This window comes from Mangifera indica, chromosome 10, assembly GCF_011075055.1.
Source record: "Mangifera indica cultivar Alphonso chromosome 10, CATAS_Mindica_2.1, whole genome shotgun sequence".
NCBI classification, from domain to species: Eukaryota; Viridiplantae; Streptophyta; class Magnoliopsida; order Sapindales; family Anacardiaceae; genus Mangifera; species Mangifera indica.
The window spans coordinates 9,404,368-9,423,963 of record NC_058146.1 but is presented as its reverse complement, the minus strand read 5'-3'; the positions used below and the strand labels follow the sequence as shown (position 1 = coordinate 9,423,963).

General features: G+C 32.3%; 1 protein-coding gene across 9 annotated transcripts; it reads right to left on the bottom strand.

The window, feature by feature from the left end:
• Positions 1 to 15,561: 15,561 nt before the first annotated feature.
• LOC123228350 lies at positions 15,562 to 19,512 on the bottom strand. 9 transcript variants are annotated; one of them, XM_044653714.1, is made up of 8 exons: positions 19,355 to 19,512; positions 18,564 to 18,694; positions 18,363 to 18,425; positions 18,226 to 18,273; positions 18,068 to 18,124; positions 16,333 to 16,390; positions 16,123 to 16,193; positions 15,562 to 15,951 (listed from the first exon to the last, which is right to left on the bottom strand). In XM_044653714.1, exons 2-7 carry the CDS (start codon positions 18,654 to 18,656, stop codon positions 16,150 to 16,152), a joined length of 363 nt encoding a protein of 120 aa, XP_044509649.1. In that variant the 5' UTR covers positions 18,657 to 18,694; positions 19,355 to 19,512; the 3' UTR covers positions 15,562 to 15,951; positions 16,123 to 16,149. The 9 variants fall into 9 exon arrangements, with proteins under 9 accessions (XP_044509649.1, XP_044509653.1, XP_044509651.1 ...); XM_044653718.1 differs by having other exon boundaries at positions 16,123 to 16,187; XM_044653716.1 differs by having other exon boundaries at positions 18,068 to 18,121.
• Positions 19,513 to 19,596: the final 84 nt, after the last annotated feature.

Genomic DNA, 19,596 nt, shown 5'->3' with positions numbered 1-19,596 from the left:
GCCCATATGGTAAACCCTAATGCATGCAACTTTGGATTTCAACTAAAATCATATGATAAAAAAAAAAGGATAATATGACTATATTAAAAGATAATTTTCTACTACCACTTGAATGCAATAAAGTGCTGCTAATTATATTTAAAGAATTCATTTGTTTTTAGAAAATTCTTTTCCAATGTAGGTGCATTATCACCCTTATTATCACAGTCTTAGTCAATGACTTAAAATCCAAGGGTGCATGCACTAAGGTTTGCTATAAAAGTGTATGTGTAACACCCCAGCTCAAGATCATCCCCCTAAGAGTAATTTACTGGGATGATATGCCACATATACATTAACAATTCTCATATAAATGCATTACAAAATAATTTCATGAAATACCTCAATGATTTTATTAATTTAAAAAAAATACCAGATTCACTACTTACTAAAATCATAGTAATAATAATGATAAATGATATTTCCAAAATGGTTTACTTCCAAGATTTAAAATAAAAAGTCTTCAATAGTGGTTGTGTTGTCATTGAGCTAATCCACTAGCGTCGTTGTCTGCCCCGCCCTCACGTCTATCTGTAAGTCAAAGCAAAGCACATAAATGATAATTCACCTAATAGGCACACACAATCATTGAGCATTACTAGAATATCCTCAGACAACCTAGTTGTCTATTTATCCATTTCATCTAACGTCCCAAACGTATATCAAGTGGACGTATCAAATGCCTCTTATACCTTATTGAAAATTGGGTGGACGTCTCAGACGCCTCTTATAACCTATGTATCAATGAGACAAACGTCTCAGATGCCTCTTACAACTCGTATACTGATGAGACGAACTTCTTAAATGCCTCTTACAACTTATATACTAATAAAATGGACATCTCGAATGCCTCTTATAACTTGTATACTAATGAGACAAACATCCCGAACGCCTCTTACAACTCATATACTAATGAGACAAGCGTCCTAGATGCCTCTTACAACTCACATACTATCATGACGGATGTCCTAAATACCTCTTATTTGAATCTGATCAGAATGGATGTCCCAAACATCTCTTACATCCCCTAATCATCGTACAGAGGGTAGAACGTATTTTTTTCCTAACCCTTGGTATAACATTCTTTTTCCATTAATGTGAGGGACAATTGTTCCTCCCTAAAGAATGGTCATACTCTACTTTATGAAGGACAATTGTCGCAAAATGAGTAAGGACGATTCTTCCCTTCTGACCTCACTCTCACGTGTCAAATATTATTAACGGTTAAATTACCAATCTACCCTTATGCAAGACCACTATTATCGTCGCCTTCCTCATAATAGGACGGGCGTCCCTTGCCTTTGGAACTTCTAGCACCTCACTATTTCTAATGACAGTTCGATAATCTGACAATCTAGAATTAAATTAGGACTGCTCTAAACCTATTCAATTCACCAAAACCTTTTCAAAACACCCATAAACCCAACAATCAACACAATCTGAAACGAACATAATCTAATTCATGCATATTCTTAGCATTCTATCATCATCGTAATCATACTCATGCAGATCAATCATTCATTCATGCATACACACACACACACACACACACACACACATCTTGCAATCACCACAAATGCAACTATTCTAGTGCAAATTACATATACAATATTGTTATAGCATGCCATTACCCAAAAAAAAAGAAAGGAAGGAGTTCGCCTACCTCTCCTATGACAGTGCTTAGTCTTTGAGTGGTAAGAATCTGACAGCGATCCTCTGCTCTAGTGACTCTCCAAGATTCTTAAATCCTCTTTGCGCTCTCTGATACAAAAAAGTAGGGCTAATAATGCATAACCCTAAACAAAATGCATGGAGGAGTTTTATAACTGCTGGAAACACCCCTAAGACGGTCATCCCCTAAAATGGGATAAAGATCCCTCAAGACATGCATCACAAAAATTATGCAAGCGTGATTTGAAATTGTCAAGTCATAGGGACGAGTGTCCTACAGCTTTGACTTTTACATTGACTTTGAAAATTCAACACTATTAAACCTCCATGAAAACCTTGATCAAGCCAAAAGACCAACCTACCCCTGAACATACCTAAGGTTGTTACAGTATCCTCCAACTCACTTGCAAGACGAATATCAGTAACTCGTTTAAACTTGTCAAATTGAGCATCAACTTCAATTTTTGTTTCCTCATCTAGATATATCTTTTCAATGACCTGTACAATCCAATTTTAACTTTTTTATCCAGATTGAAGTTTGAATCATAATAGTACCTAATATATAACAAAACGTAATTGAAAATTTAAATTCAAAATTTTAAGCAATTTTTTTATGGATTAAAGTAAAAGAATCAACACTTACTGTCGCTACATGAAGTGGCTTATAGAGTTGAAAATTCCAACAAATGTCATTGATCTTCCATACATGTGCATATCGATGCTCAACATGGTTGAAATTGTTTGCAATTTGATTCTTTACTCTACTCATAGCTTCATATATTTATCTCATTGCTAATTTCACATCACCATCTACAAGCCTAAAAAATCTACTAGTGGATTCACACATTTCAAGCTAAATTGGATAAATTTCCAAAATCTTCCATCAGTTAAAATAATATTAACCACTTTTCCCTTAACTGTAGTAGTATATGTACTTTTTGCCCATACATCTGATGCAAACATAAATTTAAGAGCTATTTTTCTATCCATGATGCAACTCAATGTAAGAAAAATGTTGCAAATCTTGTTATTGTCAATCTTGCTAGCTCTTTATGTTTTACAAATTTTTCATATAAATTAAACACCCACATATGTCTATAAATGAAATTTGTGACTTGTTTAACTTTTGCAATGTTATCATAGAATACTGGAATTTTTTCAATATCGTAAAGATAAAGTCAAGACAATGAGCCGAACAAGAAGACCAAAATAACTTTTTGCTTTTCCCTTTTAACATTCTACCGATAGCTACATAATTGGATGTCTCATTGGTTATCACTTGTAGAACATGTTTTTATCATATCTCCTCCACTATACTATTAACTCAAATATATTTTGTACATTTTTTACAAATTTTAAAGTATTAATGGATTTTAAAAAAAAAAAAAACTATCCCACTTGAACTATTAACAAGAAAATTAGTGAGTGATTTATGCTTTCCATCCATTCACCCATCCGACATTAATGTGCAACCTTTTTTTTCCCACTCATTTTTATATTTTTGTTGTTTATTTCCCATAAGATCAACCTCTTTCTTCAAACAAAAAATTCATGTTTCATGATAAGTAGGAGGTTTCAATCCCATTATAATCACCTACTAACTTTAACATGATAAGAAAAGAGGATTTCTCACTAAATTAAATAGTAATACATTGTCATAAATACATCTACATATATCTTGAATTACACTTTCCCTATCTTTTACAACTATATTTAAAGTTTTTTGGCTTACAAACTCTTTTTTTTTCTCTTAGTGAGAAAACTATTAATTTTACCTTTAATTGGATTAATATCTTACTCTTTAAATATATCATCATCATCATTACTATTTTTTTTTGTTGCTTATAGCATCTCTCGAAATTTCATCCAACATATTCGGAAACTTGACTACATCGCTTAACTTGATCATAAGTTCTAACAAGATGATTTTTCATTCTTGTTATATCATCCCAATATGATATACCATAATAGTTACATAGCATAAAAGATGCAATCTATTCTCTACCACATTCACTTATTTACAATGCTCCCATATAAAATTATGTACTTTTCCTTTATTATTTCTCATGTTTTAGTCTAATTATTCAAATCTAAATCTTAATTTAATTGACTAAAACAAGTTGTAACAAGCCAAATGAAGAAACAAAAGCATAAATAGTCAAGTATAAAAAATATAAATATAATAAAGTAAAACACATAATTTATATCGTTTTAAAAGATTCCAATGGATTTTCACTACTAAATTCTACATAACATAAATAACCATAATAAAGTTGTTAGATATAACATTCATTTCAAAAAAAAATTAGAAATTAAAAAACTAATAAATATGTTTATTTATATTGAAGGTACTAGCCTCAGTAGCTACTCCAAACACTACAAAAAAAAAATTGGTATTAGCACAAGAAAAATAAAAAGCAAATAAATATTTAATCATTATAAGTGTTATTTTCATTATTTTAGTCTGTAATTATTTATACTCTTATTAAAAATAAATAAATTTATGACTTTAATAAAAGAAAAATAATTATAAAAAGTTTATTTCTTGTCATTAAAAAATATTAATGATGAAAAAAAAATTCGTCGTCACTAGTTATTATAGTTTTTCCCTTTAAAATTATTTTCATCATTAATACTTTTAACAGAGAAAACTATATTGACAAATGACGATGTGATTTTTCTTGTCATTAAAACTTTTTAATTATGAGAAATAAAGTTTTAATAATCATTTTTTCTTATTAAAATCATAAATTTATTTAGTTTTAATGAGTGTATAAATAATTTGTCACTAAAATTATGAAAATAGTAGTTATAACGACCGAATATTTATATGCTCATTATTTTTCTCTTGCTAATGCCAATTTTTTTTTTTTTAAGTGAAAGGATTACAAAATTATTCATTTTCTTATTGTAACTTTACACCTAGAGGGCCACCACTTCACCCAAAAATCTCATTTCTTTCAAGTTGCATATGAAGTTTGCATCTTTTAATAAAACAATGATGAATATGACAAAAACAAACATATTTTGCTCATGTGATTGTCGACATATATCATGAAAAATTTTGTTTCCTTATGTGATTATTGTTGACATTTGGCAAGTATATGAAACAAAAAGATAATTTAACTTACCTTTGTTGCAATGTTTATCCATTTTAGTTGGCACTCAGCAGAATGATTAATGCTTAGTTTTGCTGCAACAAAAAGATAATTTTTCAATTTAGGAATTTCGAAAGTACAGTAAATACTAAATAAAGAGAAAATGATGGATTGTAGACCCAATTAGGAATTTAAGTTCAAGATAAATTAAGGAAAGTTAAAAAAATTTTTTAGGTTCAAGCAAACTCTTTTAGGCTTTCTTTGTACTATTCAAAGGCAATTCATTTAAATATTTTGGGCTTTGGTCACAATTTTGGGCCTATACCGGACCAAAAAAAAATTGTAAAGATTCATGGGTATTGAAATCTTGAGAACATGCTTATTCAAGAAACATGTTACAAAGTTTAATAAATACTAAAATAGAAGAAGATAAAAACATTGGCTTTGTAATTACTTTGGTCCATCCCGTCTAAATTAATTTTTGATTTTGTTAGATCAAAGGGCTTTAAGGTGAAAGATGATGGAAAGCAAGAAAGTCATTGAATTTCAATCAAATATTTGTGCTATTAAAAAACTATTGTCAGAGTTCACAACCAAACTTAACCCATGTCATGATACTATTGCAACCAAAATAATACCTCAATAATGGTAACAAGAACCAGACATGGAAGTCTGTCCTCTACCACTTTATGGGTCAACTTTTTAGAATGTCAAACAGGAGAAATTTACCTGGAAGTTTAATTTGGTCTAACAGGAGAAATAAGAAAGATGAGACATTATAAAAGGCGAATAGTTGGAAAGAATTTTTCGTTAAGGAGAATTTCGCCAAGTTAATCTTATTGAAGTTTGTTCCAATCCTAGGATGAATTCTTCTAAACGTCTTCTGTTCCTTGTATGGCAGGAACAACAAACCAGTTTTCTCCATAATATCAATCTTCTCCCTTACTATAAAAATATTTTGGATCTCATGATTGGTTTTACCTTCATGATTTTCCCAAACCTATTCTTCACACCATCCCTTACTTTGTCATGCAGTTCATCATCCAACAAATTATAACTATTGGAGTAGGTGATCTAAAGTCAATCTTCATGATGATATGAATCTATAAAGAGTCATATTTAAACATTCAAGTGATAATTTTTCTCTATAAATATATGTGTTTATACCTATATTTGAATAAATATCTTTAGGTTGGTAGAACCGTGATGAGAGATCAAAATGGTGTCCTTAGGATGTTTGATCAAAAGGTTGGTAGAATTATTGAAATTTTACATCAAGTAATATTAATTCCCAATATTGGGTGCTCATTAGAAGCATCAATTGAATCAGATCAAATGGAGGCCCGATCTGACACTATAGCGTGTCAAGCCTAGCTTATAAGTCTTTCAGGTTAGAATGTGGGCCTAAGCATTAGGCCCATGGGCCTTCTAACCCGATATTGTTGAAATATTAAAAAAATTAAAAAAAATTATAATAACAAAAGCCATTCAACAACTACTGACTCGTTGTTTTAATTTAATTTTTTTTTATTTTTTCCTCTTATATAAACAACTCAAATTTTCTTCATTTTCTAATTTTATCTACAAATCTCTTAATCTCAATTCTTTCATTATATTCTCAATCTCATTTTCTCTCATTAACTCTCTTTCAAAAATTGTCTGAATTTATAAATAATAATTTTTTATGTTTATAATTTTATTTTCATTTCAGTTTTATCATTACAAAATATTACAAATGGATCGTCAAATGAATTAATCCATTTGAATATTATTATGTTGGTGCTAAAAATATTATTGATGATGTACAAGGTGGAACAGGTGGAACACAAACAGATGAAAGTGGTACAAGCACAGGTTCGCATTCAATAGAGAGAAAAAAAAAAATAAACGTCAATAATGTTGAAGCACTTCAATTAAATACAGGAAACAATGAAAGGAAAATTAATTCGTCAAGTAGTATGTAAACATTATGGTTCTTGTTTAACATATGTAAGTACGAGTGGCACAAGGTATCTTTGTCAACACATTACTGATTATTGTAAAAAAAATTTACACAAAATCAGAAGGCAAAAACAAATTGCATTCACTCGATCACAATTCGTTAGTCATGTCGCCAATTCAGTAAAAGGTCTAAACAGTTCCAAGCACACGGGACAAATGTTAACTTTCACGTACAATCAAATAAAAATGCGAGACTACATGGCTAGGTATGAGTTGCTTCTGATCAACCTTTTAGTTATACAGAAAATGAAATTTTAGAATAAATGAAGCAAAATAATATTCAACCTACATTTAGAAGAATTCCTAAGTCAACTCATAGGTCAAATATCCTAAAAAATTATGAATAAATGAAATTAAAAATTATTGAAGAATTAAGTAATTTTAATAATATTATTTCAACATCTTCTGATTTATGGACAACTATAAATCAAGATATAGGGTATATAGTACAACTGTCCATTATATTAATTATGATTAAAAGTTATGCAAAAAAATTATTACTTTTAGAAATTTAGAATAACTGCATTATGCTCTTACAATTTATCGTGTATTAGCAAATATTTTTTAGAAATATAAAATTAATAATTATATTTTTTTCAATTACTTTTAATAATGTCAAAAATAATGATAAATTTATTGAATACATGTATAATAATTTATCTCCTACATTTAATAAAAAATTATTTCATATTAAGTGTGTATATCATGTTATTAATTTAATAGCTCAATAAGGCATGAGTCTAGCTAAAAAATATATACAAATAATTAGACATGTCATTACATATATTTCATCATCCCTATCACGGGTACAAATATATCATCAATTATGTAAATTAATAAAGTTAAAATGAAAAAAATTAAAAGTAGATATTAAAACTATGTGGAATCCAATATACCTCATGTTGAAAGCATGCAGTTGGTATAAAGTTCCTATAACACCGTACTTCAATACTCAACTAAAAGATTCAACAAATCTTTTTTTTTTTTTTTTTACAGATCAAGATTGAAAGATAGTTATGGCTCTAATGAATATGTTAGAGTCATTGAAGGCAACTATATACCATTGCTCAAATATATATGATCCAACTACTTATTCAATAATATATAGTATGATAGAAATAAATGATTTTTTAAAAAACATGGGTCTCATCATACTTTTCAGAATATATCTAGACAAATGAAACAAAAAATTTAAAAATATTAGAGTGAAATTTCTTTACTTTATTTTATAGTTACTGTCTTAGATCCTAGGGGAAAAACTAATGGACTTTAAAATTTATTTGATATTATTAATGAAAATTTGTCAATTAATAGCAATGGTAATTCTATTGAATAGATTCAAGATTTTTTACTTAAAATATATAGTATTTTTAAACAAAAATACAAAGGACTGGACAAAGTTCAGAACCAAAGGTAAGTTCTGGTAGTTCAAGCAAAAAAAAGTCACACATATAATCGCTCTTGCACACAGGTATGCAACCTACGAGTCAAAGTACAAATTATAGTCAGTTTTATAATTATATCAACATTGACCATTATCCAAAAATTGTTCAATGATATAATGCTAAAAAACTAGATGTTTTGGCATAGTGGAAAGACAAGGTAAAACTTTTCTTGTGCTTGTAGTCATGACCTGAGATCTACTAACACCTCTGATGTTAACTTTAGCATCAAAATCCACTTTAGTATAGATGGATCGTGTTGGATAATAGGCAATCAAATTTACACCTAAATATGGTCTAAGTGATCATGTCTATGAATGATTGGGTTAAAACTGATTTCAAATTATAAAATTTAGTGGTAGAAGATATTTTTGAAGAATTCAGAAATCTAGACATTAAGGACGAGTAGATAAATGATATAATATTTATTTTTTAGGGAGAAGGACTATTTCCCACCTAACTTTAGATGCTTTTTCAAAATACCACCCACGGCAGATGAAAATCCACTTTTCCCACCCATGAGCTGTTAATATGGATGATTTCTGTTTGCATAAGGATAAAATGTCCATTTTACCCTTGTTAGATGAAATGACAAAAATACCCCTCAATTTAGTCTGCAAAATTCATCCCAAAATTGATGTAAGGGTTTTACCATTCACCCCCCTTAGGTTTTAGAAACTAACATTTCACCTTATCTAAAGTTTTTAAACTTTGAAAACTAACATTTTCACCTCCAAACCTAAGGTTTCCATATTTTTCAAAATGCAGCCGCCCCCCATAACTTTCAAAACTAGCAGTTTCACCCCTATTCTTCAACTTCATCTCCTGACGTAGTCTCCGATGTCATCACCGGCCTCCTTCTTCTCCTGGTGCTACGACGATGGTGCGATGAAAAGATATTCATCTCCTTGTCGCATGGTGCGACGAAGAGACGGAGATCTCTTCATCGCACCACCGTGCGACGAAGAGTCTCTCTTCGTTGCTCCACCCAGATGACGAAGGACGACTCTTCGCCGTCTTTCGTCGCTCGTTGCGTGGTCCAGAGGCTACGACGAAGCGTCATCCTTCGTCTGTTCTTCTAGATCTGGATGATGCTTCGTCGTCTAGATCTGGGCGATGAAAGGTCGTCCTTCGTCGTCTTTTGTAGTCGGAGATGGGAGATCGATCGATTGCGTCGACTGTCGATGGTGGCCAGTGAAGGAAGCAAACCCTAGGGGTGAAATCTAAACTTTTCAAACTTTGAGGATGGGTTAGTTATTAGTTTTTGAAACCTGGAGGGGGGAAACGGTAAAGTTTTAAAGTTTTAAGATTTTAAATAGTAAATGACGATTTTGCCCCTGTCCCTAACTGAAAAATTGGATGGCAGTTTAGCCATGGGTGGGAAAAGTGGATTTTCATCTGCCGTGGGTGGCATTTTGAAAAAGCATCTAAAGTTGGATGGGAAATAGTCCTTCTCCCTATTTTTTATTTATAATTGTAATTGTACAGTATATAAATTAATTTATTTGTACTATGTTATAATATTTTTTATCATATAAACATGACATTACTATGCCACAAATGAGGCATTATCAATAAAATGTTCAAGATATTGTCCTCGGTTATTATAAAACCCCTATGTGGTGAGTAGGGCTTTTTTGGAATAACAAAGGAAGTGTTTTAATACAAAACACATTACGGCTAATTAAAAAAAAATGAGCCATCAAACATAGGTATGAAGGTTTCTAACATTTCCCTTTACATGTTTAATTACCCCTTGATCTGAGGGAACGGGTTTTTCAAGAAATTTTTAAATTTACTCACTACATATTTTGCATTTTATTATTAGAATACATGAAAAATCTTTATAGTGATATCAAAGCTCAAGGGTATTCAATTATACATGTAAAAATTTAAAAAAAAGTTATTTGAAGTAATAATCATTAGTAGGTCTTTAGGGAAAAATTCTTATTATATATATTTGTGTTTATATTTGAATGTGGCATAGGTTAATTCTTGGTTCATACTTGTTTTAGTGAATTTTAAGCTAATGAATGGGGTGCGCATGAAGTGTGCACACCTGTTCATTTGATGTCATGTTAGCCAGTTGGATATTATGCCACAATGGAATATTTAAAGTGACCCACAATGGTGTGCAATTGATTATTGCATGAGAATATATATAAGATACTTATTAGAGATCTTGCGATTGTTATCCCATAAGTTTTATTTTGCTCTTATGTTGCTTTAAGTATTTGAGAAAGAGAGACTTGATATGCAAGACTTTCAATAAGGCTTTCCGACGACCTGAGGCTATTTACAACAATGAGAAGGAAGAAGAAGGAAAGAAAAGAACTAGTTCTGAATCATCTTGTTTTGGCATCCAAGTAAGTCAGGGACTATAATTTTAAGTTATGATATTATGTGTGAACAATTGATAATTTGGATGTTTGATTTTCTATATTAAGGAAGGATTACCAAAAATCTTTTATTGAAACATATTGCCATAAACACTTGAAATATGCATGATCTTGATATGATGAATGTTAGATATTTCGATAGGGTTGTAGTCATATTCTTCCATGATAAAAGGCATGATTTTGTGTGATGAATTTGTTAGAAAAATGTTAGGATGACTTAGTGATTGTCATGATCAAAGAATAATGTGGTTTTATATGTCTCTTTGATGGGACCATGTTTGTACCATTTTAGTGTTTGTTAAAGACTATTTTGCATCTTATTTGAGTTAGAGACTTTATTGATCTGTGTGGAAACTAGGTAGAAATAACTTGAAATTAGGTTTCCAGATATATATGCACAATTGTCCCAAGGACAGGCATGTTCAAGGCATGCTTATGTTTCTACAAAAACAATGTCATGTATAGTCATGCATGAAGACATACACACCTATACATTTGATACTTATGAAGTTTTTTACTATTGTCGAACACTCATGTGGAGTACATGCATGATCGTTTGTGATATATATACTAGGTTGCAGTGAGTACCCATATAAAAGAGGTGTACGACTGCTCATATAGTAGAATGATGAAATTACCCCTAGGGAACATGTACTATCGTAAAGGAAATGTAGGTTGTTCATGGGAAGGGATAAATGCCTGTGCATTCGACTATGCACGCCTGCGCACCAAGTCACACCCAAGGATGCTCATGAGGGTTTAACCTGTGCACAACAAGAGAAGGGTGTACGCCAGTGCACTCTAGTATGCACACTTGTATAGTATGTCACAACCAAGTTTGCTCGTGAGGAGTCAAGTCATGCATAACAATAATTGACTTCTAACCCTAATTGGTAAGATTATTTAACTTAGATACTAATTCTTAATAAATTGATATTCCTAATTGGTAATATATGACTAATAACATTCCTAATTAAAACTTGATATCCTAAAGGAAATATTTGTGACATACATGGACTATTTGTGTTCTTCATTGGTACAATGCCCTTGCGAAACAATCCAAACATGCGTGAGCTTGACTTAGCATCCTCAAATTAATGCTTTGATATCCTATGCTTGGCAAACTTGTGTTCTTCAATTATACTTTGATGGAAATAATACAAACACATCACAGTCATATTTAAGTTCAGGTTCATATAAAGTAAATAATGTTAGGGTCTATCTTCACGAAAGATAAACAACCAATAAGTTAAAACTCTTCTTTCAGTGATTTAAAAATTATATGAATATTCATTTGTTTGAAATCATGATTGAAAATGATCAATTTGATATTCTTGCATGGTAGAAATCACATATAAAACATATCGTGTAATTTTTGTCATGACACCTGATTTATTGACACTTGCAATGTCTACCGTAGTATCAAAATCAACTTTTAATGTAGGTGAATGTGTGTTGATGTTAGATACAAGTTTACACCCAAGAGTTATTGAATGTGTTATGCAGGTGAAAGATTAGGTGACAATAGATTTCAAGTTGTAAAATCATGTTGCTGATTATATATTTTAAGATTTTAAGATTTTAAGAATTCAAATATATAAAAAAGTGAAAATTTATGATACTTGTAAACTGTAATACATATGTTTTATTTTTTCATGTATGATTTCTTTATTTTATTAGTTTAATTGTCTTTATCATGTAACTACAATTTTTCTTTGTTTGGTGAGAGCTTTTAGATAAAATTTTGAAGGTATTGCTCTCGTTTATTTAAAAAAATTATGAAAATTAATAATAAAAAAAATTATTGCCAAGCCAACACACAAAGCATGTGGATTCACACCCCCTAAAATCCAAAGGTGTTAAGGTGTGTTGAGTCGACACGTTGGGCTCACTGACAGACCTTGAAGCGGCATGGTTGAGCATGACACAATAGTGTGCAAGTGAGGCAGTATGAGAAGACTGATGATCCAAGAGGTCTTAGGAGCTCACAAGAATGTTGCTATAAGTAGTTGGCTAAGACGTATGCCAAAGACAATACGGGTTGTTGATTTTCACGTAAGTGTGCGGGTGGGCACACGCATAAGTGCAAAGAGTAGAGATGTCAATGGGCCGGGCCAGGCCGGGCTGGCCCCAGCTCGACCCATCGGGCTAATGGGTCGTGCCGGGCCTAAGGCCCAAACAGTAACGGGCCTTCGGGTTGGGTCGGCCCATTAAAATATAAAGGCCCAAGGCCCAGCCCATTAAAATATAAAGGCCCAAGGCCCGGCCCATATAATAACGGGTCGGGTTGGGCTTTAATCGGGCCGGCCCGGCCCATTTAATCAATTTTTAAAAAAAAAATTTAATTAACATTTTTTAACATAAATTTTTTTCAATTATTAAAACCGATAACAGTATCCCGAATATTTTATTTATAACCCCTCACTTGTGACGGAGGAATACCGTAGTTATATGATGAAAAATATTATAAATTAATAACATAGTATAAATAAATTAATTTACATACGGTATAAATTACAAAACATAAATAAAATATATCTACTATATAATATTTATCTACTCATCTTTTATATTTAAATCTCTGAATTCTTCAAAAATAAATAATTATTATTTACGAATTTAGATATTTTTCGAAAGAGAGTTAATGAAATTGAAAATATAATGCAATAATTGAAATTGAGTGATTAAAAGATTTATAAATAAAAGTGAAAATAAAAAGAAATAAAATAGATTTATTTAAAAAAATTTTTTTTTTTAAATTTTGCAAAGGCTTCTGCCAAGGCAGAAGCAGACCAAGGCAGAAGCAGATTTTTGCTTATGCCTTGGTCTGCTGCCGTTTGCTTCTGTTGCCTTTTGCTTATGCTGCCCAGGAAAAAATATATACATATATATATATAAACAGTATCGGGTCCAGCCGAGCCGGCCCATGGGCCTAATATTAAAGCCTTAGGCCCGGCCCGACACTCTACAATGTCGGGTCGAGCTTTATCGTGCCCGGGCCTTTTTTTGTGCTTCGGGCCGGGCCTCCATTTAGCCCGGCCCAATTGACGTGTCTAGCAGAGAGACAAGAGTGCAAGGACAAGAGCACAAGTGTGCAAGGACAAATGCATGGGAAAGGTGCATAACCAATGAGCGGGCATTCAAGTGGGAATGCTTTTTTCATGAGTTAATCAAATCCGGGAGCATGCGAAGACTTGATGCAGATACAAGTGGCTAAGGTTGTAACAAACTTAGCCAACATTGGTGCGGGCGCATGGAAGAGACACTGTGCGGGGCTATCTGTGATAATTGAGTGGGGTTTCCTACCTAAGTGAACGCTTTGAAATGGAGCATGTCAAGGTGATAGTTTGAAATCTTACGCACCCAAAACAAGGCAAGTTGGCATGGAAAGAAGACTAACACGAGAAATACAACTGATGAGCGAGAACTGGGCAGATTGGGCGACATTAACCTGGCTACATGGCTTGCATGGGAGCAATTAATAATTTGAAGCTGACACTTAAATGGATTTGCAATAAATGGAGATAGAATTGACTTAATCAAGTTGAGCAAATTGAAGGATTAGTCAACAATCAAGTTAGAGTGATTTGTAGGTTTGATTGCTAACATTAGTGGGACTGAGCTAAAGTTAGGCTGGAGTGATTTTTGGAGCTAATCAAGGAGCTAATTGTGGGTTTTGAATTTGAAATTTTAGCTTATCCAATTATTGAGCCTTGTGTATAAATAGGGAGCTTTATTCATGTAATTAGATATGAGAGACATAAGAGAAATATATGTGAGATACAAAAGAAAAGTGAGCTAAGGCAAGGGAGTGAGAGCAAACTATGAGAATTTATACAAATGAGTGGCTTGTAACTCCTATGTAAGATTGTGAGTTGATCAATAAACCAATAAATATTATTGGTCTCTTTATTTAATTGATGTATGTCAGACACACAATTGCACTAAAATCATTGTAGCTTCTTCCTCACACTTGAGTGCAAAACATTAAGCGGAGTTAGAGTATTGTTGAACCAAGTTTGGGAGGGTTTGGTTGCATCACATATGTTGTTTTAGTGTCATTGGCGTGTTGAAAAAATACCCTCATGACAATCACCTCATCAAAAGGCCTATCGAGGTATAATTCACAATGTTATAGGTTGTGTCCTGAGCCCTCAAAAATTGGGAGTCGACACGACCTGCAGTGGGTCTTGGCATGGTGGACCGTGACAAATTCAGCATCTAATTGTGGGGTGAAATTGACACGTGGAAATGGATTGCTGTTAAATTGAAAATCATTAGAATAAAATTGCGGTAGATATGGGTGGCTGTGTGGGTAATTTATTGAATAGAGGCTCATGGGAATAAAATTTAGGTGTTGACGTGTGTTTTCTGGTGGGTGGATGATGAGGTGGTGTTGAAATTGGCCCAGTTTGATGGAAGATTTTGATATATAGCGAAATTTGCAGCTGATTGTGTTATGGGGTGTGGTGTCGATTGTGGAAAGTATGGTCAATGTGGTGGGATTGTTTGTTGGACTAGTCACTAGTGCGGCTCATTTAATAAGTCTCCCGCTGCAGGCTACCTGGTAATTTTTGATAATTCGGCAAAGGCCAATTTTGTGCAGATGTTACTGTTTGATTATGGAGAAGATTGTAGCGTGGGTTGAAAGTTTAATCATAGGCTTGTTGGTGGAATTGATTGTGAAATTGACTTGGGGCTGTTGTCAAGCCAGGTTTTGGGTTGTTCGATTGTATTGGATTATGCATCAACTATTAGTTAGCATAGGGTGGTGATTTTGAAGGAAGTGTAGCTTGTCTCCCATTGTCCCATTGCACTCAACATTTCTTTCAACTTTCAGATTTGAAATTCCAAGAATTTCTCCACCTTCGATTTCCTTTTCCACGACTTCCAGCCTATTTTCCATCCTTGTATTAATTAACTATTTTAAATTTTAGTACTGAATAAACCACTATTACAAGGATAAAATCTTTTGGCACTTCACCTGGACACTCCAGTGGTGCTCCACCTCAAAGAATACAAAGCTAAGTTAAATTTAATTCTTGAAAAACCCCTCTGATCCTTCCCACAACTCTACCATTCATATAATTACAAATCTAACAGTAATCCAAATCGATAACATTATATAACTTAGACACTAATTCCTAATAAACTAATATTTCTAATTGATAATATGTTTCTAGTTGGATAAATATCCTATATTAATAAACCCAGGGCTAACACAGACACACCGTGTGTGTGTATAAAAAAACCTTGTTAATATTTGTAAAGCTACTCACTCATAGAACTAGCAATCATATCCTACATCAAGAAAAAACATTGGAACAAGAAGTTAGATCATACAAGGTATTAAATAAGTAAGAATATATTGTGGTTAGTTCCTTTTTAGCTAATAAAATTTGCACCAACTTTATTGTCCGAAAGTTACACATAACCTAAGAAGATACTAGAATAACTATCAATGGTACTCACATGAGTGAAAAGGTCAACAACAATCTCTCATTCATTTCCACTTGCTTCCTCAGATGGAGCACTACCTGCATCTGGGACAAAAGGCAGAGTAAAACAATTTACTGACTCCATTTTCACTTTTACAAAAGAAACTGTTGAATGAACAGTTTTTGACATTTGAATTAATAGCTTGCAAGCGGAAAAATGCAAACCAAATAATCATACATATACCTTCACCATCAGAAGGAGCATAAGGAGATTTTCTATATCGTGTTTGCTGTTGTGTGGGCTGAACATGACAAATATAAAGCTTCATAAGCAACCATGTAAACAATGACTTGTTTCATACATGAAAAAAAAGAAGTCCTATACAAAATAAGAAAATAGTATAACAATTACCCAATGTTATAGTACTTTTATAAAAAAGTTACAATAGTGTACATCCCACATTTATTATGACCTTCAAGTATTGTCAACAAAAACCCCAAATTCAAAGGAGATAGGGAACATTCTAAACATGAAAATTGATATAATCTATTAGAAGAACGTAAACTGATTTCAATTGAATGAGCTTTTTCTTTCACCCAAAACGATTTTTAGTTGAAAATTTAAATCTATTTCTACATACACAAACACTAGTTATACAGAAACTACTCAATTTCTTGTAAAGATCTCAAGTTGACTGCCCCTAATGTTGGCTTTCCAACAGCTTAGAGGATAAGCTCAATGTGACTTGCATGCTTTAAAAACTCAAATTCCAGATAAACCAACAGAGCTTGTCCATAATTTCTCCTCCTATAACTGAAATGTGTTCAAAAGCACGATTATTCCTTTCCTTTTGAAGCATTTCAGTAGAGAATGGACTTTTTTTTAAATCTTTTAGGCCCTTCATTAGTATAAGAAATATTAGAAGACACTGGAGCAACTTCATGAACACAATGTCTACAATAGAAAGCACATCAAAAAGCAAAGATCTCAATTTGAGAACTTGTGGAATTCCAAAAAGTTAACAATTCTGAGAAGAAGATAAACAGAAGGCCAGAGCCTGCTTCAAAAGCTAAATTTGACCACAAGAACTTTCACTCTCTACCCTCAAAGGCTCAATACTAACACCCAAGTAAAGTCAGTAAAAGTCAATCTCCACAAAATCAATTGGCATTCAATCATCTTAGAACTTTCAAAAGAAGTTTCTATCACCACATTAAAATCTCAGACAACCACCCCTGTATAACTACTTTTGCACCTACAGCATATATCTTTCAAGTTAGCACATTTTCCTTGTCACCAATTGTTTCTTCTAGCAGAGAAATTTTCTAAATTTCTCCAATAAATATTCAAATGGAAGTCCATTCATCACATCCAACTCTCACAAAACCACCTGTTAATGTAATCTCCCCTTTGCCCCAGCAAAAATAATGTGCATTTTCAATTAAACAAGTATTCTTTCTGTACCGGTAAAAATAGTGTGCATTTTCAATTCAAAAAGTATTCCTTCTATTCGCTGGTTATTTTCAGTGTATGTTTTAATGATTTTTTCCATTTCGCTTGCTATGTTAAGAAAATAATTGAATGTCCTTGTTTGTTTGTTCGATGGTGTTAAATGACATAAGGATTCAAATACAGAATCTACACTCCATCAAACCATCAGTCTCACCTTTAGCATCTCATTAAATCTAAAGCCCTCAATACAATAGTTACTTAACTTTGATTTTACACTCTGAGACTGAGATTAGTAGTAATATTTTTAGTATTATTACAGCCATTTATCAGCACTGGATTCACAGTAGCAAGCTTCGCTCCTTAACGACATAAAATTGTAGCATGGTGGGGGCAAAGTCACCAAATTGTTTGTTAAAGTCACAAACAAAACCACTTCGAACAGCCTATTCACACCAATATACATTTAATACATAATTCAATAAGGTCAAAACCCCTCATAGCAGTTCAAGAAAGTATTAACTAATACCTGCAACTTTGGCCGAAGAGCCTCAAGCGGTCCTTTTGGCTTCGAAACACCTTGCTGCTATCATTGAAAAGAATTAAAAAATTTAGGAAACTAACTTAATGCATATTCTCCAGCAAATTCAAGCTAAAGAAGAACTGTACAAAACAAAAGTAAAGTACCTTTCCAAGAGCCCAATCAGCTGAATCAAAATAAGCACGCTCATGGTCCTAAAATCAAGTTCAATTTTTATTAATAACAACAGAACCCGACATCACTTTTTTTACTATTAAAAAGAACATTCTTAATCAGAAATCACCTTAGAAATGAGTGGGGGTTTTTTGGGCATGATCCCTCCATACTTCTTTTTCACAGCTGCTTCCTACAATTTAAAAAATATATATATCAAAAAAAAAAAAAGAAAATGACACAGAATCAAACATCTCATAATAAAATTCTACCAGTCCACTTTCAAAGATTCAACAAAATTGAATATGTGCAGTACAAGATTTCAACAAACCTCCTCTTCAGATAATGGCATAGACTTCTGAGACTCCTCAGGGGCACTCCTATCCACCATTTCTTGATCTTTTAGCTCCACGGTGCCCGACATAATGCCACCCAACAAAAAGCAAATCAAATTGCCCAACACTTGTTTGTTACAAACACACAAAACTCAATTATTATCAATTGAACCAGACAGGACAATAGTCATTATGAAGTCATATCATTTCCAGGCAAAACCTATCTATTTGATTTATAATCAGAATAAACAAACAATCTCCAAGAATTTTTAGAACATTCAAAACCTGATTAATTATCAAATTTTAAAGGGATGAAAGAGATCTAAATGAAAATAAGCGATTTAATATTATGAAAAAAAAAAGTGAATGATAATTTACCACTCAGGAGCATAATGCGAGAATAAATATTATAGCAAGTCTTTCAATAAATTAAACCAAGCCACGCTACTTCTCTTCAATTTAAGTTGATTAACCAAAACAAAGAAATTGAAAGAAGACAAAAAAATAAAGCCCCAAAATGATGACACCAAGGTATATAATTTCTAATGGATCTCTACAATATCAATTTCTATTCTTCTTAACTTCACACAATCAGATTTGTCATTCAATATCTAAATTTCAATCTTTCGAAACATCAAATTCAACTACTTAAAACGACAGAAACAGCTTAAATAAAAGTTCAAATTCAATGATACCCAATTTCAAAACTGCTCCCGTGAATGAAAAATAAAAAAAAAATTTCAAAAATGCATGAACAGGTACAAATATATAAGAAAGTTAGACATACCCAGAAGGAAGCAAATGTTTATAAATCAATAACTGTCCAAAAAACTAAGAAATAAAGGAGGAGCTAATAGGGTTATCCCATTTGATATTCAAAGAAGCAATCATGAATAGCAAATCCAGCGTGGGGCCAGGATTGCAACAAAACTTGGACTTTTCCCTTTGTCACAATATAATCACAGTAAATAATGAATTTAATCAACAACATATTATTATATATATTATAGCCGAGCCAAATAAAGGCCT